General features: G+C 38.5%; 1 protein-coding gene across 1 annotated transcript in view; it reads left to right on the forward strand.

Annotated features, from left to right (window-relative positions):
• The window catches only part of LOC122827922 (protein unc-13 homolog B-like), a 152,009-nt gene that overhangs the window by 18,351 nt on the left and 107,699 nt on the right, over nt 1–25,959 (forward strand). Inside the window, exons 3-9 of the mRNA XM_044111028.1 lie at nt 2,380–2,479; nt 8,494–8,611; nt 8,909–9,032; nt 11,248–11,321; nt 12,152–12,209; nt 12,553–12,588; nt 12,908–13,121. Of these exons, the coding sequence (XP_043966963.1) occupies nt 2,380–2,479; nt 8,494–8,611; nt 8,909–9,032; nt 11,248–11,321; nt 12,152–12,209; nt 12,553–12,588; nt 12,908–13,121 (724 nt within the window). The remainder of the gene's footprint in view (nt 1–2,379; nt 2,480–8,493; nt 8,612–8,908; nt 9,033–11,247; nt 11,322–12,151; nt 12,210–12,552; nt 12,589–12,907; nt 13,122–25,959) is intronic.

Genomic DNA, 25,959 nt, shown 5'->3' on the forward strand with positions numbered 1-25,959 from the left:
TTGGTCAAGAGTGTCAGTATACTTTATTTTTGTTGGTCTGGAAGCCATGGTTCATCTTTGCTTTGCGCTTCACTTGCCTACCAAGATGGCACTGATCCAGTTCAGACTTTTGGAAATTATGTATAGGGTGTCAAGTAGCATTGAGTCATGGTATTTCTACATCCCAAGCTGCATTTTCTTTAGAATATTTAAAAAAATCTAAATTATTTTTTAATTTTCTGCAAGTAATTTGGAGTTACCTTTGGATTCCTCATAAGTGATGGCTCCTGTGTGATTCCACTTTCTTTAATTTCAGTGTGTAAATATTAATTAGACACAACTAAATGGGAATTGTAATGAAACGGGGAACATCTTGTCCTTCTGCTGCTGAACAATAACCAGATTTGGATGTTTCTATCTCTTCTCCATCTCCAAAACCTCTCCGATCTCCCTCCCATAATAGAGTATTCATTATTGTAGACAGCCCAGTAAATGTCATCTGGTGGTCCAGCCGCGCCGCGTACGTCCATGCGTAACTGAATATAACTTATTTATTTTCATAAGTCATTGCCGGTTAATTATAAATGATGCCGGATGCTCTCCCAAGAAGGCCCTGCTGCATGCTGGGATATCTTCTCCCCAAGCCCGTCTGCTTCTGACGTGTTTCTGCGGGTTTTGCACAAGAACGTTAATGGACGTTTGCGTCGTTCTGATTGACAACCTCTGCAGGGTCACAGACAACAGATGCTGCATTGTTAATGCTCTCTCCGCTGTGTTTTTGTTTCTCGTTGGGTTATTTTTGCTTACAGTCATGACCCTGTATGTTTTTGTCACTTGTGCTAGCAGTCAGTTAATGGAGCTGTCTGCAGCCTGTCGGTCCCAAGAATTACAGACATGGAGACTCTGTAAAGTGAATGATGGATTATTTCAGATTAACTTGCTCAGAAACAGAAAGAAAAGTCATTCGATGGTGCAGAAAGCCCATGAGAGACCAATTTGACAGAACAAGTGGAGACTTGATGATTTATAGGTTTGGTAAACTGAAGATTATCTTTCATTTTCTGTCATAACTTTATCAGGATTACAGCTACTTTAATTAGATTAAATGACAATTGATCAAAGCTGGGTAGTAATTAGTTACATTTACTTGAGTTTCTTTTTTGAAAAAAATAATAAAAAAGAGACTTTTAAGAGTATTTTTACTACACTGTTCTTTTTACTTTTAAGTAATTTTGTTATGAAGTATTTCTACTCTTACTTGAGTAAAATTTCTGGATTTTCTACCCACCGAATGAAAAACAAACATGTTTTAACCAAAAATTCACCAGACACAAACACACATCTTCAGTTTTTGATAAAGATCCATTAGTTTTTAATTGGCAAAAACTGATTTGGAAAACTGTCTTTTGCCTGATTTTTTTTATTTTTTTATTTTCCCCACCAGGGGGTCTTTTGTGAGCTCTAGTGTCCCTTATATGACAGTAGGCTGACAGGAAGGGGGGAAGGAGGGAGGAAGACAAGAGGCAAATGTTGGCCGGGTCCGGGAATCGAACCTGCGACTGCCGCGTCGAGGACTAAGGGGCTCTAAATGTGGGTTGTGCTATCCCCTACGCCACCACAGCACGCCCCATCTATTGCCTGATTTTGTTATTTTTTTTGTTACTTGGTCTTTAAAATACTAAAATAAAACTAGTATATTCCTTGTCACTGTGAATATACTAGTTATTATGTGTTTAACTGATTCATGTGGAATCAGCAAAGTGCACAAACAGCAAGGGAAATGATGGATGGATGGATAATCAAATGGATGGATGAACAAATTAAAGAATAAGTAGATGGATGAATAGATAGATGAAAGGATGCAAGAATGGATGGATAACTGGATGAATGGATGGATAAATAAAAGGATAAGTAGATTGATGGATGGATAAATTAATGGTCTGATGGATGATGGAGAGATGAATTAGTGTGTGGATACACATGTAAACGTTTGGGTGGACAGATTTATAAATAGATGGATGAACTGATTTACAACATGGGAAAATCTAAATATTTAACATACTTCCATTATTTTTATCCAGATGTGAAAAATACTTGAACCGTAAAACAGTAACAGCTAATATTGGAAACTGATTTGATCTGAAGAGTGTTTTACTCCTTTATCTTATTGTGTAACAAAATAAAAGGTTTTACCTCATTTCATCACATCAATAATACAGATACAGTACATACCAGGAGAAACTCTCCTTCATTTTTATCTGGGATTTTCTGAATATTTCCTGGAATTAAAGATAGCAAAAGTTTAAAATAACATTTAGCTTTTATGTCTGATCCCCCAAACAGTATTTAACAAATACTTGAGTTTCTAATTTTCCATTTTCTCTGTTTTTTTTTCCCCAGACAAATTCAACGCCTACGTCACCTTAAAGGTCCAGAATGTGAAAAGTACAACCATCACAGTCCGTGGAGATCAGCCATGCTGGGAGCAGGACTTCATGTTGTAAGTAAAATACTTAATGTTTACAAAAGTATTTAAACCCCTTGAACCTTTTCGCTCTTTCACTTGATAACCACAAACATCTGCGGTTTTCAATTGGATTTCATGTGACAGACAAACATGAAGGAGTGCAGAAATGGGAAGCAGAAGACTTTCGTATTCAGCCTTGAAAGAAAAACAGAGTTAAAAAATATAAAAGTCCATGGAATGCATAAAAGTAGCATAACAACATTAAAGTGTCACAAAATAAAACAGTTATTAGATGAATAAAGAAATTAAATAAATAAATCTTGGGGGAAAAAAAGTATCTTGAAATAAATAAAAAATAAACTTTTAATAATATTTTTGCTTCATTTTATGGGGACATTTATTTCATGTGACATTTACAGACAAAGGTGTTTTTATCTTGAATTCAAAGTGTAAATATATTTTGTATAGTTTTGGTTTGAATATGTTGGTGTTTTTCATCAAGTTAGTCTGTGTTCTCCAATTAATGATTAATCGATTACTAAATTATTTGACGATTATTTAAAAAAAAAAAATCAATTAATCAAATTAGTCATTTCAGCCCTATCTAAAACCTAAATTCATTTATTTTAGTTTGGAACGTCGCTTTGCTTTATTTTTCTGGTGTTTTCTTGCAAAGTGTTGTCACTAACGGCTTGTTCGCTGCCAAACCCCTGGGATGTATTAAGACAAATGCAGAGAGAAATTGGTGCCTGCGATGCTGTGGCAACCTGCAGATGAATGCAGGCCAGGTAGCCATTGCAAGCTGACTTGTTATCTGGTCTTAATGGGCCTCTGTGGCATTGAAAGTGGCGCACAGCAGCGGCCTGTGGGTCTCCGGTCTGGCCGGCTGACACGGCCTCCTAAATGGGAATTTGGGCAGAAGGAGGTTGGATGGTTGGAAAGTGAAATGACCTGCCAGATAAGTGGATGAGCCAGTTAGAAATTTAATGAATTGTCCAGCCTATCCTGATTCCAGAGGGCATGGAGGTAAAGATGCACCTGATTTAGAAATCTGCTGGGGGGTTTTTACGCTTCCTGTTCTGCTGTAAGTGGTGATGTTTGAATCGATGCGTGAGGAGAAAATCAGCCATTTATGTGTGGAAGTATTGTCTGATGGGCAAAAAATCCTTGTTGGGTGGTTTGAATGGCATCCCATAATCAGATTTTTAACTCCTACTGCATATTTTTGGCACAAATAACATTTTGTGGTCTCTTGTCAAGCAAAAAGGAGCATCTGAAGAGTAGAAAAATCCAGATTTAATTTGGAAAATCCCATAAGTAATGATTGTGCCACAGCTACCAGCAGACTGGCTGCTAATTTCTCTGCAAGCCCATTGTGCCAACAGGACTATAACATGACACAGAGAGCGGTTCGTCTGCTCTTCTGCTCACTGATTTTCTTATTTCAGTGTTTAGAGTACAATTAGGGCCACTGGGGGAAAAAGAATTCTTTAATCGTACAATTCTTGATTCTTTTCTCAGAATTATGTCATTAATCGACTGAGATAAAAATTGGGAATTCTACAGTGAAAGTCGAAATTCTGAGAAAAAAAGTTTGAAAAAAGTGGCTTAAAACAACCTCTAATGCAGGGGTGTCAAACTGCAGTCCTCGAGGGCCGCTGTCCTGCAACTTTTAGATGTGCCTCTGCTGCACCACACCTGAATAGAATTAGGTCATTAGCAAGGCTGTGGAGAACTGGTCTACAGAAGGAGAAGGTAATTAAGCCATTTCATTCCAGTGTTTTGTACCTGTGGCACATCTAAAAACTGCAGGACAGCGGCCCTTGAGGACTGGAGCTTGACACCCCTGCTCTAATGTGTTGCTGAAAAGTTACTTATCAGCTAAATTTTTCTCATTTCAAGCATGCTAAGAAATTTGCACTAGAAATAGACCAAAAGTACTTAGTAAGATTTTGTGCCTAAGATCACAGATGTATGCATTTTATTTTAATTGAAAAACAACTAAGAATATATTCAGATGTTTGGGAAGAAGCTCTTCTGATTATTGATCGGTTTGTCTGTTGTTTCGGGTCATCGCCTACTCTTTCCTTCAATTAAGGTCTGCTCAAGTATCAACAAATTGTGACCTTTTTCCTTCTGCCTGCATCAGCCTGTATTAAGTGTTTGAGGAGTGACTTTATCAAATTACAACAACAGGAGAGATTAACGTCTGTCTGTTGGAAACCTTTTCCTCCTCCTGTCCTCCTTCATTCTGCTTCTCTGATTTTGATCCGCAAAGTTTCTTACATCTGGATGTTTAAATAAGACGAGATAGTTTGTTCTATGTAATGTATTTTATAAATCCAATTCATGGTGTATCGTCATGTTATCTGCGTTCAAATTTTTAATATATTTTAATTGGAATTTATTGAATAGAAGATGAGGAAAATTTCAGCTGACTTTAGAAAAAGTGATCATTTGAACGGATAACCATGATGTATTAGTTATACAAAAAAAATGATTAGAATTATAAAAAAAAAAACTGAGACATTTTGAGACTGTCAGAAGTTTTCATGAAAAAACTTTGAAATTTTTGAGTTTAAGAAGTTGAACATTTGCTTGCAGAAATTTTGAGAGTAAATTTGGAACTTAAAAAAAAAAAACCTGTAAATTTCAATTTCCCGAACATTTTTTAGATTAATCTAAAAATTTCTGAGTTTTTGGCAGAAATCTATGAGACAAGCCCTGTCACAATAACAAATTTTGCTGGACGATATGTTGTCAAAAACAATATATCTTTGACAAAGACAATATATCGACCGGGACAATAAGTGATAATATTGTCACTGAGACCGTTTTCAATTAACATATTGATAATAACACAAGTTTGCTCTCTCAACAACCAAAAAACGTTCACTTTGTAAAGAACAGCAAACACTGAAAGTGTTAAATAAAACAGAAACAACTGCATGCAAACAAAACCATAAATAAAATGGAATGATCCATCTCATTTTAACTGATTAGGTAAAACTGATTAGGCTTTTTTATTGATCAATTTACATGTGGGCATTAAAAACCCATTTCATACACAAATCTAACTCCACTCTTTCAACTTAAAGAGGATTATCAACTTCAGCTTTTGTTTGTGTGGCTTTCTTAAAACCACTTTCATTTGGGAGGAATGCAAATCATTTTGTTGTAGATATTATTGATTTAATTAAGAATATCGATGGGGTCAGTTAACACGGTGACGCAGGGTTGGGTATTGTGAGTATGTAAGATTTAAACAGACACAAGTGCTGAAATATTGATGTTCATATCAAAATCAAACCAACTCAACAAGACTGATAACATAAAAAAGAGCATTGCCAAGAAGAAAATGCTGTTTTCTCGTTCCTGATCCTGAAACCGTGTGTGTTTGTGCAAAGCTTTCCCAGCAGGAATATGTTTGAATTTGTATTTCACCGCTGACTTCACAGATCTCCCGTCTGTCGGCTCTCAATCTCAGCACAAACACACACAATGTCCTTCTGGATGTTTAAAAATGCACTGATTCTGACTGTTTTCACCAGACACGCCATTCATAGACAACAGACATGTTTTAATCATAAAACTGCATAATCCCGTAGATTAAACTGAGCCACCAATAAAAACTGTATTCTTTCTTTCCATTTCCCTCCCTTTAAACCAGCAGACACAGACTGTCATCTTATGTAATACAAGATTAAAGCAGCTCACCTTGACCAAAATGTCATTTTTAACTGCTCATAAATCATATTTTTGACTTATTTAAGATTCGGATTTAGCTGAGAAATTGTAAAAGTAAAGGTACAACATGTCACTTTTATATAATAATGTTTTTTTAATAGTTGTTAAAACTATGACAAAACTTTAAACTGCTGCTGCGCAAGTTACTAACATGCATAATATGCCATTATCAGTATATTACTTGAAAATGGTCTCAAAAAACATAATTATTTATTGGAACATTTTATCGTCATCCCAAATTCAATATCGTTCCGATTTTTTTTCTAAAAATATTCTGAGATTAATCAGCTAAATTCTTATTGTGGCTTAAGCCCTGTTTAGTCCGTTTTAATCAAACTCCAGTTTGTTTGCTTAGAAAGTCCGGTTTGTTTATGGATGTTTGAATGCGTAATCAAACGCTGATGTAAACCAAACTCTGGCCCGTCTACAAACCTCTGTCTCGGTCCAGTTGTTGTGAACTGTGGTGAGATTTGGATGAATATGTGAACACCAAGCGGACCGGAGACCGCTCCGAAAGCAGGAAGTGAATCACAACACACAGCATTCTGGGTAAATACAACCAAAACAAACCTTCAAGTCTAACGCTTGCGGCAGAAATGGCTCGTGGTGTTTTTCCCAAAGACAAGAGAAATTCTACAAAAGCTAAAATCTGACGTTACTACATTTTTGTTAACATTTTATGAAAAAAGAAGTTATGGTCTGTTTTCTTCAGAGGTGTCCAGGTCATTTCCTTCTATAATTCTTTCTGCAGCGCCACCACAGGTGAGGAGGGGAACAGGTTTTTGAGTTAGTTTGACTGAATATGAAATCGAACCGCAGCAGCTGAAAATGTAACAAAATATTGCAACTTTGGTCTCTAAATGAACCAAGTCATCAGATATTTTATGACTTTTCTCCCCCATATGGCCAGAAAATGTCCTTAATTGACAACTTAAACAAGTATATACACAACTTAGCTTCTCCCACCCACTGTCTCTCCATCATCTGAGCTGCTGAAAGTCATCGGAGATGATTGACAGGCAAACTGAGGCGACATGAATGTGAATGAGGATGTGAATATGAATATGCAGATGAGCAGGGGACACGGTTGGCTTCTGTTTCTCTTTAGAGAAAATGACAGCTGTCATTTTGGCACTTATTATTTTGGCACAAAAACTGGAGAACCTCGTGACCTTAAGGAGGAAGAAGATTGGTGCCGGACCAAAAAATAAAATTAAATCCCATCTTAGACCAGATTTATTCTTTCTTTTGATTGGTTGTGATTTTAACATGAGCTTCACTACATTTAGGTGATATTGAAAATGGTCCTTTCATGTGTTTATATATAAATTCATATATGAAGGAGAATTAACTTGCAGGTTAAAAACAATTTATCCTGTTTTGTGTTATGCTAGGTATGGTAACTGACAGGACAAAAAGTGCTTCAAACATATTAATGATGCAAACACCAAAACACAAACACAATATATAAGTGCTTCAGAAAAACGCTGCAAATAATAAAAACGTTAAGTATGAAACGCTAATACCAAAAAACAAAAGTCCTCCAGGCCATTAGGGGGAGTCAACTAGCAAATCTGTGAGATCAGACCCTTAATAAAGACATGATGTCCAAAAGGAAGTTGGAGGAAGACAGAATTTATGTTTTATATTTAATTTCTTTTACACATTTTAGAACAACAGCATAGATATGTACGTGCTATTATCCGCTCCATACTCCCCCTAGTGTTCTGGAGGACTTTTGTTTTGTGTAGAGAATTTGCACTTACGGTTTTTGCAATATTTTCCCTTTGCTCTTTTTTTATTTGGAGCATTTTTCTTGTTTGCAGTGTTTTACTGATTCCTTTTTTTTTTTTTCTTTTTGTGTGTTTTGGGGTTCATGTTTATTCATGTGTTTGCAGCAGGTTTTGACATTTGCAGCACATTAAAGCCTGTTGACCATTAAGGTATAAATAAATATTTTTACTCCTTGATTATTTTAATAAGAGCAAAACATATATTTGATGGCATATTCCTCAGCACTTTGACTTAGGTGCCTTTAAATCATCCGATCTGCTGATCTGAGAGTACAAGTTGGAAGATAATGGTGAAACAGTTCAGCAACATAAAACGGAGCTAAATTATTAATGCAATTAAAAACAAATCTAAAATCACTTAGTATAACGCACAAGTACTACAGGTAGGTTGCAGTGATAAAAGGGTCAGCTTGACTCCTTTAAGTGAGTTTATTGTTGTTGTGACCATGTGTAAAGAGTGTTTGCTGTATTTTATTGGTGTTGTTTTGTGTTTGCTCATTTCCACAGCGAGATCAGCAATCTGGACTCGGGTCTGGTGGTGGAGCTGTGGAACAAAGGTTTGATCTGGGACACAATGATCGGTACAGCACTGATACCGCTGGACACCATCCATCAGTCTGACGAGGTAACGATTTATTTAGTCAGCTATTAACCGATTATTCTGGCAATAATCCTTTTAGAGAAGGTTTCAAAAGAAATCATGAATAAATTCAGTAAATTACGGGGAGGAGTGAGTCTTTCACTGACTTGTTTGGAACCACATTAACATCACCGATGATCAGCAGGAAGAGAGAGAGAGAGAGACCCCTTATAAGGATCAATAACTGTTGATGCACAGATGGGAACCTGATTGCTGCTTTAAAAAATGCAAATGAGTATTTTCATGTCTTGCTAGTTTTTCTGAGTGTTTCCTGTTCTCCAGGAGGGACCAGGAAGTTGGACGGCTTTGGACTCGGAGGTGTTGATGAAGGAGGATGAGATCTGCGGCACCACCAACCCTACGCCGCACCAGGTGCTGCTGGACACTCGCTTTGAGCTTCCCTTTGGTGGGTATCGCATCGGGCTAAAACGATTAATCACGATTAATCATGACTAATTGTGATTAAACCATTGTTCAAATAATCATCAACTAACATAGTAATCGATTAATTGTTAATTACAGTATAAACACTCAACAAAAAGCCAAAAAAGAACATGCAGAGCAGTAATTAAGCCAAAACTGTAAAAATAATAAATGTACATTTTGTCTGTAAATACAATTACAGAGAAGACTCCTAAAGTGGCACAATTTTAGGTTCAACTTCTGTAAAAAAAAATCTCCTACTAAGACTCCAATTATTAATCATTTAATCCAAAAACTAATCAACAGATCAGTTTTTCCATCCATCCATCCATCCTTCTTTTTCTTCCACTTTATCCGGGGTCGGGTCACGGGGTGGCAGCCTAAGAAGAAAGTAGTTTTATTGAGGTTGTATTGATGTTAAATCAAGCATAAAGGCCTGAGATATTCTCATATTGATGTTGGAAGTATTATTTGTTTTACTTACAGATGCATAAAATTATCAAGCTTTCTTCAGAGGAATCCTGTCAGTAGGTTATAAAATGTTTTCTTGTTTAAAAATGGAAATTGTTTATTTTCACCTTTTAATATAGTTCTAATATTTTATAAAATAAGCTTAAATGAAAATCTGTTTAAATAATTTTTTTTTGTCCGATTATGCAATTATCCATCAGAATAAACTATAGAATAATCCATTTCTAAAATAGTTGCAGCCCTAGTTGTTTTACAGACAGAAAACTGTACTCCTCTTGCCTGCTTATTGAACTGATGGTTTTATTTAGACTTTGTAGAGAACATAAGTGTTAAAAATACAATGAAATACAGCCGATGGATCACAATAGTCCTTAAAAAGTCCTGATGAAATCACTGAAACCATCCCAGTGATCTCCTTAACAGAAAAACTGATTTGTCAATAGAAAACAGGGATATTGTTTAGATATTTGGTACATTAGTGGTGCCAGAAAACATTTTAAAAAGTTATGTTATGTTTGTTTTATTCAAACTGGTAATAAAGTGGAGCAGCCGTACTGCTTGATTTGTCCAATTATTTTTCATTCATTAGAGAGAAATTGAGTTCAAATTCAGTGATGTAAAACTCGAGAGAACAGAATTTATGCAAAAATGAAGTAATTAAATCACCAGGATTGTACAACAAAACAAACTGATAATTTAAAGATTTATAGTCTTTACTTTATCATATTTACTAAGCTAAATTACCTATAAATCTTTAATTTTTTCCTGTTTTACTTGATTTAGCTGCTCACAGCTGCCTGCTCTGTTTTATTCACTTTCACTTCCTGTTAAACGGTGAAACATGTGGAACCACCATTAGGCTGCATTAAGTTTTTATAATGGGTCACACTTGGTTAATCTTTCACAACTTTTCCATTTTTATTTCATGCTTTTTTCCCCCCCAGCTATCCAAATTAAACCCTCCCTACTCTGGGATCTGTTCCTGTTTTATTTTTCTTCTTTTACATGTTGAAACCAGATATTTACATACACTGAACATAATTTTTTTTCTCTCTGTCTGAAGTTAGATTTGACCAAACGCCTCTTGTTTTAGCTTGGTTAGATTTCCCAGATAGATACAGGACACCGTGTCGTTAAGCCATTTTCTGAAACAGATAGAGGATTTCCGTTCGCTCAGAATAAGCCATTTTGAGACCATTAAACCAAACACAAGAGCCTGGAGTAGAAACATGGGAAGAATAAGAGAAAATGTATCCATCGGTTCATCTTTAGTTCATGTGTTACATCTTGTTCGTGTTGCTGTTGGAGGCTACAGCCGGACATTATAAATTCTCCTGTTTTCTCTTTTTAAACCTGCGTTGGCTTTAGGGAAACCCTGTGCTGCTGCTGGTTAATTTGATTCTGAGGCCTGGAAAGAAAACTTCCCATTTACCAGCCATCAAAAATGCATGACTTTAAGGTTTGAACACATTGAGCTGCTTGGTTGAGAGAGTCCAGAGGATGGAGGAGAGAGAGCAGAGAGCAGAGATCAGGGTGGAGCTCCAGCCTCCATGGTCCTTAATTTCTTTCTCCACTTTGGCTGACTTTACTTCTGATTTTTCCAGGATTATCTGCTTTATTTTCTCATTTTGTTTCTCCACTCTCCACTTGACATATCCCTCCTCCCCATGCCTGCCTGCGGGTCTTTCTTCTTAACTTTGTTGCTTTCCTCCATCTCCTCGGACCAGATATCCCAGAGGACGAGGCGGAGTACTGGACCAGTAAGCTGGAGCGGATCAACACCATGCAGATCCACGATGAGGTCGGTTCAATGATCTGAAAAAAACTGTTTCTGTACCTTTTTTTTTTACTATTTGAAGTCCATTTGAAGTTTTGCATGCATGCATTAAAGAGTAAATCTGCAAGTTTCAAAGGTTGAACATGAAGCATAATGCGTCTTTTATCAAGCTATATTATATGTAAACATTTGAACTGTCTGATGAAGTTTTAACAGCATTTAAAATGTAACCTTTGCAGTCATTTATTTTTTATTATTATTATATTCTGTGAAGAGCTTTTCACATAAAGAAATTTAAACTGTGGAGGAAATAAAACTTTTTTTTCTTCTAAAATGCCAGAGTTTAGTTTTATCAAAGGCTCTTAATATAAAATAAAATAACATCTCAACTACAACATGAACACAGTTTTAATGTAATCCCTGTTTCACATTGTAATGTACACAGAGTTTTTAGGTGAAACTAAAAAGTTTGTCCATGTTGTCTGATTCTTTTTTGTTTTTGGTTAATTTTTCATTCATTTGGAAATTTTTTACCATAAAGCATCCCTGTCTGATTTTGTCTGCTGCATTTATACTTTTTAAATGTTATTTATGTCTTTGTCTTGAAGAAATACAAACTAATTTTCATCAAATTAAAACTAAATCTAGTTTTCTTTTTTAAAATCTATCCCTTTTCATTTGCTTTTATAAATAAAATCAAACTCATTCTTCTGTTGAAGTTAGTTTGGCTCTCTGCTGCCACCTTGTGTCAAACAAAGGTTATAGCTACGGGGAACAAATGCAGGAATCACTTTAAAATCATTTTATTTTATTTTTTTCACCTTTCCTGTTGTTTTTGCTTCTTCTTTTCCCAGTACCCCTTACCAGGAGAGGTCCAGAGAAGAAGAATGGCGTCGATGCCGTCACAGTGCTGTAAGTCCACAAACAAAATCATTATTTTGTGCATGAAGTTAGAAATAAATCTTTGTTTTTTTAAATCTTTTTTTAGAAGTTAACTGGTGAATTCAAACATATAAATGAGTATCTGTCTTTATTTTAAAACTAAAAGATTGATTAATGACTGATGGATTGGTGCTAATTTGGCGGTACAAGTAATTTACAGTAATTTATTTCTTGACAGAAAAGCAGATATCTTATCACTTAGATACATATTTCATCCAGTCGAACACATTTGGTTTACTTCCATGCACAGCAGAGTTAATTTTTCAGTAACACAGTTTACTTTTCTTTTTTGGAAACTCCTTCATCCCAACAGGCAGTTGGAGTTATTTTGGATGGAGTGATCAGCAAAGTACGTAGAGAGGTTGTTTGCTGTTTTTTACCATCTGTGATTCATTTTTCTCTCCATATTTGCATGTTGCAGAATGGTTTGTTGTCTCGCTGCAAAAAAACATCTTGTGTGGAGTCACATTGTTTGGTCTGTCACACCAGCGTTCATTTTGTGTTGTCTGCCTGCTACCGCAAGAGGGTGCCATTTGTTCAAATACTTTCATTGCCTGATTCCCTTCTTTCCATCCTTAAAACACATTACATCTCATAGTGAGATTGCAAATTGAAAGAAATGGAAGTGGAAATGGTTCTTTAAAGTATTTGCTTTGTTTCCACTCCAGCGTATGACGACCATGACAGCGCCGTGGACGACAGAGACAGCGACTATCCCAGTGAAACTGGGAACCGCCCACCGCGGTTCCACAACACTTCCCAGACAAATTCATCCGTCCATCAGTACCCCATAGGCCGTAGAGTCCAGCATCAAAGCCTGTGTAGGGAGTCTGACTCTGTTCACAGTTACGATCTAGACAATAGAGAAACAAGGGCAAACAGGTAAACACAGACATGTCTTTCTACCTATGCAGTAGCTTTACATACTGGCAAAAAATGTCATTCATTTGTGTATATCTGTGTATATAAAGTTACACTAAATCTTGGTTAAAAGTTTTGGCAGTGACACAAGTGTGGAGATTATTTTGTTTTTACACTATTACCAAATCTACCGTAGATGAGTGTCAAAAGTGAGATTAGTTTTGTTTGAAAATTAAGATTTTTTTGACAGAAGTGTAAGGAAGTCTTCAGATGACAAGCAATCCCAGACAGGAACTATATTGGGATGTTTTTATCTAATTCAATGGATTAAGAAAATATTTGCGTACCGATAAATCAGCTGATCTTCCAAACTTTTTCCTAATTTTGGGAGATCAACAGTTGGCTGATACTTAAATGTGAAACTAATCTTTTTACTTATCCACCTCTGCAAGGTCTGAAAATCTACCATTAGGCTGCACTGTTTGACATTTAGATAATAAACTCACTTAATGGAAACACCAATTTTGGAAAAAAAAATTTAATGAAAATTTTTGGCACTAGAATGATGTGTTTTTCTTTTGGCTGTGTTGAAATTGATTTATTTAGCAAATCTGCAATGGAAACACTTTTTTCCGTTAATAGTTGATTGATAATGTTTTGCAGACATATAGACTTTTTAATAAAAGCCTTTTTTTTCAAAATGATTGGACATGCAGGTAATTACATAATCATTTCAAACCAATGTGAGAAAATGAAGCCAGAAGGTTCTCAGACATTTGTGTCACTTTTGATATGGCTTTAGTTATTTAATATTACCCTAACATTTTGTTGACAGTTTCAGTCAACCAGTAGCTTTTATAAATATTTTAAAGAAAAAAAACAACAACAAAAGACTAGCTTTTTTTGCATAACAACTGGAGATGATGTTTTTAAGCTAAATGAACTTATTATGCCTTTTATTGTTGCTTTATACATTTACTTCTTTTATTCATCTGTATGTACATTGACTCTCTTTTTTTAGTTCATGTTTAATGCTTCTCTTTGTTTGATTTCCTTCCTTTATTTTTCTTTCTTTGCATCACATTCCACCTCTTCCTGCATGATATACTTTTGTTTATCCAATCTAGACGATCAAACAGCAAAAGAGGCGTTAGAATAATTCCTGTAGACTCAGGTATGGGTGTAGAGGATTGGGAGAGTAAATATAAAGTGCCTAACTCGAGTGTACTGGATGATTATTTAGACACTGAGCAGAAGCTTTGGGAGGATGAAGATAAAAGTATCATCTACCGAATCAGTGACAACTGTGAGTCCAAAGGCAGCCGATTTTATCAGACGGTAGAGTGTGATGGTCTATCCCCAGAGGACACGGTGGACCCAAATGATAGGGCACCCAGACAGAGGCATGGCTTTGGCAGCGGGGAAGTGCGATTAGTTTACAAGGCAGCCGGCAGCTTTGAGGATGAATCATCTCCTCCTGAAATTGACATAATCCCGTCAGTCAAACAGCTGAGACAGCCGACAGACAGAGAAAGCCTCCTTTACAAGACCAGATTGTGGGCCAAAACCGCTTTAGAAGACACTCTGGAGAACTATGCTGCTTTTCGTGAGCAGGAGGCTGCTAGGGAAGAAGCTGCTTGGGTCAGAAGACGTGTCGACTATAACTCGCTTGGCTCTGATGAGATGCAGTACTCATTCGGATCTGAGGAAGAACTGGAAGATTTAACATTCACTGAGGGAGATGCTAATTTTGAATATGAAAATTACGGCTACTCTGGCAAGTATATGGAACATTTTGAAGGACAAGATTTTTCAAGAAAAAGCAGAACAACGGATCAACAAGATCAGTTATCTCCTGTGGAGGACCCAAATGAGGAATACATAGATCCAATGGGTGAACTGCGGAGCTTAGTCCACTCAGTGTCTGAATACTTGGCAGTAAAAGAGGAGGAGGTCAACAGCTATGAATCAATGCCCAAGCAACAAAGAAGAAAACTACCAGCTCTGCCAACTGATGCAAAAGTTTTACCACCTGAAGACAATGACAGTAATATGGCCAAACCTGTTCTTAAAGAGGAAGGTCCTGTTGAACAAGGCATAACTGGGGTGAAAAATGCAGTGAGCTCATTGTTCAGCACAATCACAGGAGCAAAGTCTCCAACCGAGGCAGAAGCCTCTAGTACTACTCCATCTCCCCAGCCACCACAAACTGATTCTGGTATTTCAAAATTGTTCTCATTTATCCCTAAATCTAATACTGAGACCCCTGAAACCGCATCTGCAGCTGCAACAGAACCACCTACCTCCCAAACACCACCCCAAACCGAATCAGGAATTTCCAAGCTGCTTGCATTTATTCCCAAAAGTGGTGGTACCTCTCCACCAGTGGCCATAGTTCCGCCTGCCTCTCAGGAGCCCACAACAGAGAAAAAGTTCTCTCTACAGTCACTTTTACCTTTTCAATCCTCTGAACCCAGTAGACAAGCAGAGGCCAACCAGCCACCTACCCAAGCTTCCACAGAGGCACAAAGTAGTTCAACAGCTGGTAATCAGTCTGCATCTGGGTTTGAATCTATGTTTGGAAGGCTAAGTCCTTTGAGGCTTTTTTCCAGTTCACCGTCTCCCAGAGAGACATCACCACAACCACCGGAGCAAAGAAGTCCATCTGCTGCAAGCAAAGAATCCCAACAAGGGCAAGTAAGCAGAGCCACCAGTCCTAGTAGAGAAAGCTCACAAACAGAGCAGCAGTCATCAGGAGAGATAAGACCAGGTTCTGCAAGTGGATCAGTTGATCTTTTGCCAGATACAGGAAGCGGATCAATAGAGCTTTCCCAAGAAACGGCAACCGGGTCAGTAGAACTTCTTCCAGAGACTGAGTCCTCTGGTGAGCTACCAGACATTCAGCAAAGAGGAACATCTTCAATGTCTGAAGCAAAACCTGAGGGAAGTTCAGAAGAAACTGGATTCTTCAGTCCTTTTAAGAAATCTCTCTCCACCCTCATGTCTCCTCCAGAAAACCCCTTGCATAGTGATACCAAGCCTGCAGAGGAGTCATTTCTAGGCAGCAAACTGAAAATTCCATTTTTGTCAGAAAATGTTTCCACAACAACCACACTGAAAGCAGAAGGGGGTATGTTGTCAGGGATTCTTAAATTTGGAATAGGGGAAGATTCTAATGTCACTTCAAATACTTCAACCCCTGCTCCTTCAAGGTCTCCCTCTCCAAGTCGTGCTTCACTGCTTGAAAGTGCTCCAAAACAAAACACAGGAACCGGCTGGTTTTCTAACCTTTTTAAAGTGACTTCACCTGAACCTGCCAGAGAACCAGAAAAAAATCAAATGCCACCTACTGTGACAGTTACCAAACCTAGTGATCAAACTGAACCTCATTCTGAACAAATATTTCCTGGCACACCAAAAGGTGCTACTTCCAGTGCAGAGCAGTCCTTTGAGGGGCAAACTTTGCAGGAAATAGATGTTATTTCCCAAGACCAAGAACCTCCCAAGGTCAAAGCAGGCACATCACAACCAGAGACCTCACAGCCTCAAGGATTTCTTTCTGGGTTGTTAAAAATAGGATCAACAGAATCTGTGTCAGCCGAAAAGAAAACCCAAGAAGGAGATGGACAGTCTCAATCGAGTGGTTTATTTTCTGGTATATTTTCATCACCTTCCCAGCCTTCCTCTCAACCACAACAGAGTTCTGGCACGCAACAATCAGGAGTGTTTTCTGGATTCCTAAAGTTAGCCTCTGATACTGTTTCAGCTTCTACAACTCAGTCAACAACCCCAGGAGGTCAATCTGGCCAGCCTCCATCTCAAGGTCAAGGACTCTTTTCTGGACTGTTGAAAAAAGCTACAGATACAGTAACTGGAACCCAGCCAGCCCAGTCAAGTCAAGATTCTCAGCCAAGTGACGCTAACCAAACAATGGTTAAGGATGGTCCAGAAAAACACTTGGCTCAAGAGTCAGATTCACATGCTGAGTCAACTGGACTTTTGTCAAGATTTAAATTAGGATCCACAGATAGTCTTCCTCCTGATAAAGATCAAACAGACCAACAAAGGCGACTAATTGCTTCAGATGAGCAATCAAAGCAACCACAACAAAGTAGTACAATTACAGAGCACGCAGCTTCAAAACCAACAACAGCACCTCAATCAGGTGGATTACTTGGGGGCTTACTAAAACTCTCAGAATCCACACCCCAGCAACTATCTTCTGGTCAAGGGGGTTTGCTGTCTGGGCTGTTTGGAATTGGTGCACAAGAATCTCCTGTAAACCCACCTCAACCTTCACAAAACCAACCACAGACTGTAAAACCTGAGAACCAACCAAATCAGCAACTAGGTAGCAGACAAAACCAAGTGCCTCCACAGCATCAGATGAGTGGTTCTGGAGGAATGCTTAGTGGATTATTTAATAAAATTGCAGATGTGGGTGTGCCCCAGCCAACAGTGGGAAGTCAACCAACTCAACAACAAGCACAAAGACCAGGCCCCAAGACGAGTCAGCAACCACCTATTCAGCAGGGGGGATTTCTTTCTGGACTGTTCTCCTCGGGGTCTAATACTCCAGCTCAGCAGCAGTCTCCTATTAATCAACATCAGCAGCAACCCCAACAAGGCAACAGACAACCTCTGCGTAGACAAAACCAGATACCTCCGCAACCCCCTTCTACTCCAGAGCCACAACAGGGTGGGTTATTGTCAGGACTATTTAACAAATTAGCTTCCAGTGATAATGCATCACAACAGCCCAGTCAACAAGCTGGTACTCAGCAGGGCAGTAAGCCTGGGCAGCCTTCCAATGAACCGTCGTCTCAAACCAGTCAGCAGGGCGGATTCTTATCTGGTCTGTTTGGACCATCACCACCTCCACAAGTACAACAACAATCTAGTAAAATAGCAGGTCCTCAACAAACAACAACACAGCAAGCTAATCAAGGTGGAGGCCTGCTTTCAGGTTTTCTCAAGCTTGCATCTGGTGACAATGTACAAGAACAACCATCAGCAAAACCTCCTCAGGCTAGAGAAGCACCAGTTAAGGCAGGACAAAATCCACCTCAGCCTGAATCTGGGGGGTTATTCTCTGGTTTATTAACCAAAATTTCTGCCACTGTAGAACAGTCATCCTCATCTTCTGACCAGGTAGCACATCAGTCAACTCAGCAACAGCAGCAGCAGCAGCAACAGCAGCAGCAACAACAACAGCAACAACAGCCACGTTCAAGTCAGAGCAGACCACAGATTCAAAGAACAAAACCAGTGGAAGTTCAATCCTTCCAGGATGCATCCTCTGATAAGGAGACAAAAGCTCCAGCTCAAAAAGGATTTCTCTCCAGTCTGTTTAATGTCACAGAAGAGCCATCATCAAAGATGCAGGAGTCCTCTAAACCTGGGACAGAAGAACCCAAAAACAGCTCTACTGGGACATCTACTGGCTTGTTATCTAGCATTTTCAAAGCAAATTCTAGTGACATCAGTACTTCTGCTCCTGGAAAGGAAAAGGAAAAAGCTTTCCTTGAAACATTACCACAGAATAAGGAGAAAATTCCCTCAAGTATAGAAACACTCCCAGCTGCTGCTAATTCAGCTACTCGTGGGGTTGATACCCAGGAACAGCTTCCACAGTCACAGGTTAGGCAAGATGATACAATTTCCCCAGCACAGCGTTATCTTGAAGAAATCCAGCGTCTCCTGTATGGAACATCAGATGAATATGGTTACAAGGATCTCTTATACAACTTTACAGAGCATGGAGTAATTCCTCCAGAGTTATATGAACATCAGTGTCTCATAGAAGCTCTGCTGTGGCAACAACTCAATGATTATGTCCAAGCTGAAGCTCTGGCCACCAATGTTCAAATTCACAACCAGACATGCCACGGCTATATTCCTCCTCTAGCTAAAGCTCCTCAACTAAACAACTGCATTACTTTAAATCCTAAAGAAATGAACATCGGTGATTTCAACATACCTGCTCATCCTTGGAGGGATACTTCCGCCCAGCTTTTTGAGAGCCGAAACCGCTTTTTTGAAACAGATGAAGATCTAGTGTTGTTTGACATGAGCTGCCAGAACAAGAAAGCTTGGAGAAGCTGTGACCACTTGAATGATCTTGATAGCAATAGTAAACCATGGATTGCAAGAGGTAGTCCAATAAATCTGTCGACTGAAAAATCAAAGAGACTTCTAAATAGGTGTCAGTCGCTTACGCAATGCAGTGTTCAAGAATCTGGCAAAGTAGAGAACAAATGTGTTGTAGATAATTACTTGAAAAATGACAACTTTGATTTAAAATCAGCAACTGACTTTTTAAAGCAACTTTCAACAAAAAAAGGACCTGTCGACTTAAGACGCAGTGCTCTTAATTTAAGCAAGTCAGCAGGCACTGGAGGCGATATGGAAGATTATATGCTGTTTGAGGACTCTGAGTGGTACCAACAGTGGATGTCACTATTAGAACATGGGTTGTGGTGGCCAGCTGAGGCAGGAGACTGTGGATATTATGTTTATACAGATGAAAACTACATTTATTCTCTTTTAACTGATAAATCTGGAAGGCATCTCTACGCCTGTGCTACAGACGAGAATATGCAAACTCTGGGAAATATCACTGAAAATATAGCTAACATTCTGAGGCAAAGAGAAACTGATAAAGTGACCCTTTGTGGTTTCAAAATTCCCCTGAACGATGAAAGTAAAGGTTTCTGTGTTTCAGACTATCAACAGGATGGCTTATTATTGAATGATGCACCCATTGATCTGACGGCTGCTCTTAGAAAAGGTGAACAAATAATGAATTTGAATTTGCAAAGTTTCTCTCAAATGTTTCAAGAATCTTTATCATCTCAAGCAGAGCAACCTATTGACTTTAGTGTGTATAAACTTAAAAAGATAAAAGTGGAGACTGTTCAAAATGGTTACACTTGTCAAGAGGAGCTAATGGAAGTTGCTGATTTTAGCTTGAAGTCTCTAAAAGGGGGGCACGGAGGGCCCTACTGGAAGGATCAAAGACTTAAAGATATACTCACACATAGCCATTCTCCTCAACAGTACTTGCCACAAATCTCTCAAAACAGACAATGTCCTATCCCAGAAATCAAGATTGCACATGTAGATGATACAAATGCAGACCAATCAAAACAAAAAGTAAGTTCTACATTTTCAGGATTCAGAGCAAACTCTAACACCAACGCAAGTAAAACTCAGACAGTTTCAGCAACTTCTACCATTTCAGCATCTGTTTCCAATCAAAATGCAAAACCTTCCCCATCAACTTCAAAAATACAGATGGGAAGGAAACTGCCTAATGCTCCAATTGATAGTAAGACAGCCAGTCCTTCAACTCCACCAGGACAAGTAGCTTCTTCCTCTACTGTAGCAAAAGCATCTTCCCCAACAGTGCCTTCTATTTCTTCCAAGAGTCCACAGCTTACAAGACAACCATCTCAAGCAGATAAAACAGTATTATCTCAGTTTAATAAAGGTACTGTCACTGTTTTATGCAACAAAGAGAAAAGTACCTCAACAATGACCCAACCTGTCTCTGAGATTCCTAAAGATCCACAAGATATCCCTAAAGTATTTAAACCAAAGCTACATATACTGAATGACACTTCAAGTGTTTATAGTGAAGCCTACCTTTACAACAGAAACGAGAAGTGCTTTACCTCCTCTGGTGGCTCTCAAATGTGCCATAAAGTTTTAGATTTTTCTTCTGCAATAAACAAAAACATTACCAAACAAAAAGGTGGAACTGATGATGGTGTTGAATCTGCACCTAGGAATGAGGCTGTCGACTTTACGAAATACAAGTTAAAAAAATTCAAAGAAAAAAAGCAAGCTGATTCTGAGGCAAATGTGGACATGCCAGATAAAATCACAACAGCTGTCGATCTAACTAAGCAAGTAGAAGAAGAGGAAATTGAATGGCCAAAATCAAAAAATACTAGCGTAAGCCCATTGCAGGATAGTCTGACCATATCTCAGACTAGCCACAGGGAAACAGTTGGCCAGCAAAATCAATCAGCAAGACATCTGTCCAGGCCAGGAGTTACAACTGGCCAATCTCATTCTGTAGTCCATGCACAGCAAACACAATCCTTTTCTAGTACAACCAAAGAAGCAAAGACTAGTCAAAAAGATTATGACTTTTCTAAGAAAGATGAAGATAACTCTTCCAAGCTAACTTGTGCATTTCCTGTGTCGTCAAGGATTCCTGGCACCAATTTTACATCAGAAAAAAACATTTCTACAGTGTCTTATACTTCCAGTAAAGAGTCCAATCTTGGTGAAACTGTCCAAAAAACATCAAGAACTGAGTCAAAACAACCAGCACGAACCTCACCGCTTTTGAGTCCTGCTATGAGAAAACAAGTGGACAGTCAGGAACAACAACTGCCAAAACAACAGAGTTCAGTTGGAGTTGCAACAGATTCTACTCAAGTTTACCCTGACAAGAGGCCAGTATCTGCACTTATTTCAAATCAGTCTTTTGAAAAGACTCAGCAATATCAGAAGACAACTGCACCTGCAAATTCATTTAAAGCCACGTTGGATATGTCTGTCAAGTCAAAAACACGGCTGACACAGAAAACTGTTGTGCCAACAAAGGATCCTGCCGGCGAGGCATTGTCATTGACCAATAGAAAACCATTAGCTTGTGATGAGAGAGACCAAAGTTTAAGTCACCAAGAATCCATTGACCTGACATGGAAATCAATGTCATCATTGAATAAACCTGAGATGAAAGACTTAAGTCATACACCAACTCTTCAGGAACTCCCAAGCTCACTAAAAACCACACAAGACATGACTTCTAAGTCTTTAACTTCAAAAGAAGTGGTTCTGAATGAAGATATCACAACTAGAAAACCTCTTACTGACTATATTTGTCTGTCTCCAAATGCACAACCACTTCCATGTCAGTTAGACCCAGAATCACTACAGCCACACTCTTGGCAGAGCAAAGATGGCGTAGTAATGCAATCAGTTCACTCACCTTCTCAGTTACTGGGAACGAAACAAGATGTTGCTTGTCCTTTGTCAAATGCTGCTAATGCCATAGATATGTCACCAAAACTATCTCAAGTCATGTTGGGAAAAACAGTGCCTGGAGAAACGTTTATCACAGACGTAGCACTTTCACTTATTAAAAAGTCAAGTGGAAGAGCAGTTGCCACGAGAGATTCTGTTGGTGTTGCACTGATAGTTGATCAAACCCAGATGGAATCAACAAGCGAAATGCAATCTCAAAATATGATCTCTGGGCAAAAAAGCCAAATCACAGACAGAAACGGGGTCTGTATTTCACAGCAGTCCATTCCCGGCTACACAGTTATGCAACACTTGCAGACTAGTTTTAAATCAAATTCATACTGTACAGCTCCAGCAAACTCAGTTAAAGGCACATTGGACATGTCAACAAAGGCCTCTGTACCTGACACAAGTATGCCTTCACATCCAGTTTCATTGGTTTGCTCAAGACGATCAAGCTTAATATATTCTCAAAAAGATTCTGTTGGTGTCCCCTTAATAGTGGAGGTACACATTCCCCAAGAGCAGCCTAAAAAGAATCAAACAGCATTGGTAGAATCCCAGAAGCCTTTACAAAGACTTGTGCATAGTGAATCTCGAGAAACTACTGCACCTGCTAACTCCATCAGAAGCTCTTTGGACATGTCCCCAAAATCCCAACAGAAGGAGTCTGAAAGAGCTTCCATTCTACTGTCATGTGAAGTTTTGCCACTAGTCAGAAATAGGACACATGTATTAAAGGAACCTTGCGGTGGTGTACCACTCATCGTGGAGCAACCTGTATGTCAACAAAGAAGACATGTCATGACAGATGTTTTTACAACTGAGACCCTACAGAGAAAAATATCTACCTCTCATTGTAATGAAGCGTTTTCTCCTTCTAGGACCCCATATAAGGACCCACAGCAACACAATAAGCCTGTAGATTTCTCAGCTAGAGACAGCCTTGTTACAAATAATCTTTCAAACAATCAAATTGAACCTAAACATGGAGAGCCAATGAACTTCACTGTTGCAAAAGCAAAGAAAGAAACTATTAAAACATGGCAAAGTGAAAAGGACACAGAAAAGAAAACATTTGTGGGTACTGTGGATCTAACTTTAAATGTTAAAAACAAATCGGTAATTGACCCTCCAGGTGCAACGGATTTCACTTCTTCAGTTTCTATCCCATCTCAACACAGAATAAATTCTCAGCAAAAATACATACCTGCAAACACTGTTGGTGATTTCAGAAATGACATTACATTTTCTCAAACTCAAAAGTTATCAGACGTGATGGAACGTTCGAACAATACATGCATAACTACACATGCTGGAACACATCATGAAATGCATGGAGGAGCAGGAATAAATTTTGAATCTGCATTTGCACCTCTGGTTGCAACTGAAAGGAGAATACAACCTCCTCAGCCTTTTATTCCCCAGGCTACACAAGACATTGGATTTACTCAGTTGTCACTTAATAGTGCATATCAACAGGTCAGTAGTGTACCTGAACAAATATCTGTGGTAAAACATCAACTGCCAACTCAATATTTAGCTTCTCAACAACAATGTCCACACCCCAGAATGGAATTTGCAATTCCTCTGCCAAAGACGCAAAAGTTACAAAAACAAGACACAGCTATACAGCAGGATGTGACCCATAGACCCAAAATTCTTATTAAGCAAGCAACTGTCGATAGTTATGGGAGTACAGAAGAGTTTGAAGAAAATGGAGCAGTGACACACAGTAGGCATTCATCTGTCTCTTGCAATACCCAACAAAGTACAGGTGGATCCCAAACAGCTGCTGTCCCTTTGTCTCTAAACACACAGCATGATGTGAGCACTAAACATTCTATGGCACCTACAATTGCACAGCCTGTACAAGGATATACCACTTCAGTTACAAATGATGCAAAAATACCTCTTCATCTCTCAAAACCATCAAGAGTAAGCCAACACCACATCACTGCACAAAATAATTACACACCAACCTTACCCTCTAATAACCTGGATCCAATACAGTGCGTTTCCCAAGCTACTGTACCTGTAGCACAAACTGCCAGAAGTCCTGACACGATATATGTTAAAGGAAGTTATCAAAATCAGGGCTTTGCATCTCATTCACAGGAGTCACAAGTGGCTTCAACACAAGCAGGATCTTCTTCTGTGAAGGGTTTGATTTCACTTTTTAGTAATTTGGATTCACAATCTTCTGTTGGTACAAAATCATCTGCTATCTCCAGCTATGCCAAGACTGAATCAAAACCCGTAGACCATGTTCTTTCAATACAAAAGCAAGATAATCTTGTCCCAGTTACTCCTAACACCAGAAACATAGAGGGAATGTCCTCAAATTCGCAATTTTTCACTGTAGCAGATTCTGTGCCACTCACCACAACTCTTGGACAGGGTTATGTTGAATCTAGATCAGTGACTCCTGAAGCTAAACTAGCTTGTTCATCTGAGGCATCCAAAAATCAATCTGCCAATGTGGAGACAGAGTTGCCTTCAGAACTACCTCTAAGCACTGAATCACAACAAATAAGTTTAATATCAAGTGATTTAAGTCACGGAATGTCTACTGGGACACTAGAGGGCTCATTATCATTGACTACTGTTAAGTCTACGTCTCCTTCTCAAATGTGTCAAGAACTGCAGGAAACAAATTCTTGCACAGGAAGAGAAACACTTGATGACTCACCTCCTTCTGAACCATTCCCAGTTAAACCAATAGATAATAAACTACATGAAAGATTTCATACCTCTGACAATTCTCCACTATTTCCACTAGCTTTGCAAGAGGCTAAATCAAAATCAACTGTTAAAGAAGCATTGGCCACAATATATGAAATACCATCTCAATCAGACCTGTCACAACAGCAAGGTTTAGAAGAGCTTAAACAAGCTATATCTACACAGTCTTCTCATATTAAGGCTGAATTCAAAGAAATTTCTTCACAAGAAAAAAGCAGACCTCCAAGGTCAATCTACATTGGCATAGGTTCTTCAGACACACTTCCTTTTGGGGTAGAAATTGAATCAGAAGAGCAAAAGCCTTATGTTAGACTGCCCCACATTTTCATATCAGCTGCCAGTTCACCAGAAGAAGAGAGTAATGAGACCAGCCTTGATACCCCTGAAAGTAATAGACCTAATTTTCCAGACGCTAGTGTCTCTGATGATACTATGTCAAGTGCAGGAACAACACTAGAGCAAAGGGAAGTTGATGTTGTTGTAAAGTCTGATGCATCTAAGGATACCAGTACACTAGAAGACAGTACCATACAGGGATCTGTTGAACCATTGAGCAACGAGGCTAAGACTGGCTCTCCAGAGATTCCAATTAAACTGACTACATCAAATCAGATAATTACAAATGAACAAAACTTTGAGCACAGTGTGACAGATAAAACGTCAATGGGCACTACTCTTTTAGAGATTGAAAATAAATCAGAGACTGCCAAGGTTCCTGAGGACAAACGTCAATTGATTTCTGAAAACACAGAGTTAAAAACATCAGATACATTACCAGGTGAAGTTGTAAAACCTCTCACTGACCTTGCCTGTCAGGTTGTTGAAGAGTCACCAGAATGTTATCAGTCATCTCAAGAATCAGTTACCATGAATAAAAACAAATCTCCCAGTACAAAACTGCCAGAAGAAGTTGACTGTTTGAGCATTAAGTCTCTAAAAGTGGAAACCTTGTTTTCAGATGTTAAATCACCTGATGGTGTCCAACATCTTCATGAGAAAAGTGAACAAGATGTTACTTTATCTGTGCCTGAGCCACCTCCTATCAATGCTCCCAGTACAAAACTGTCAGAAG

The sequence above is a fragment of the Gambusia affinis genome, linkage group LG03 (genome assembly GCF_019740435.1).
Source record: "Gambusia affinis linkage group LG03, SWU_Gaff_1.0, whole genome shotgun sequence".
Lineage (NCBI taxonomy): Eukaryota > Metazoa > Chordata > Actinopteri > Cyprinodontiformes > Poeciliidae > Gambusia > Gambusia affinis.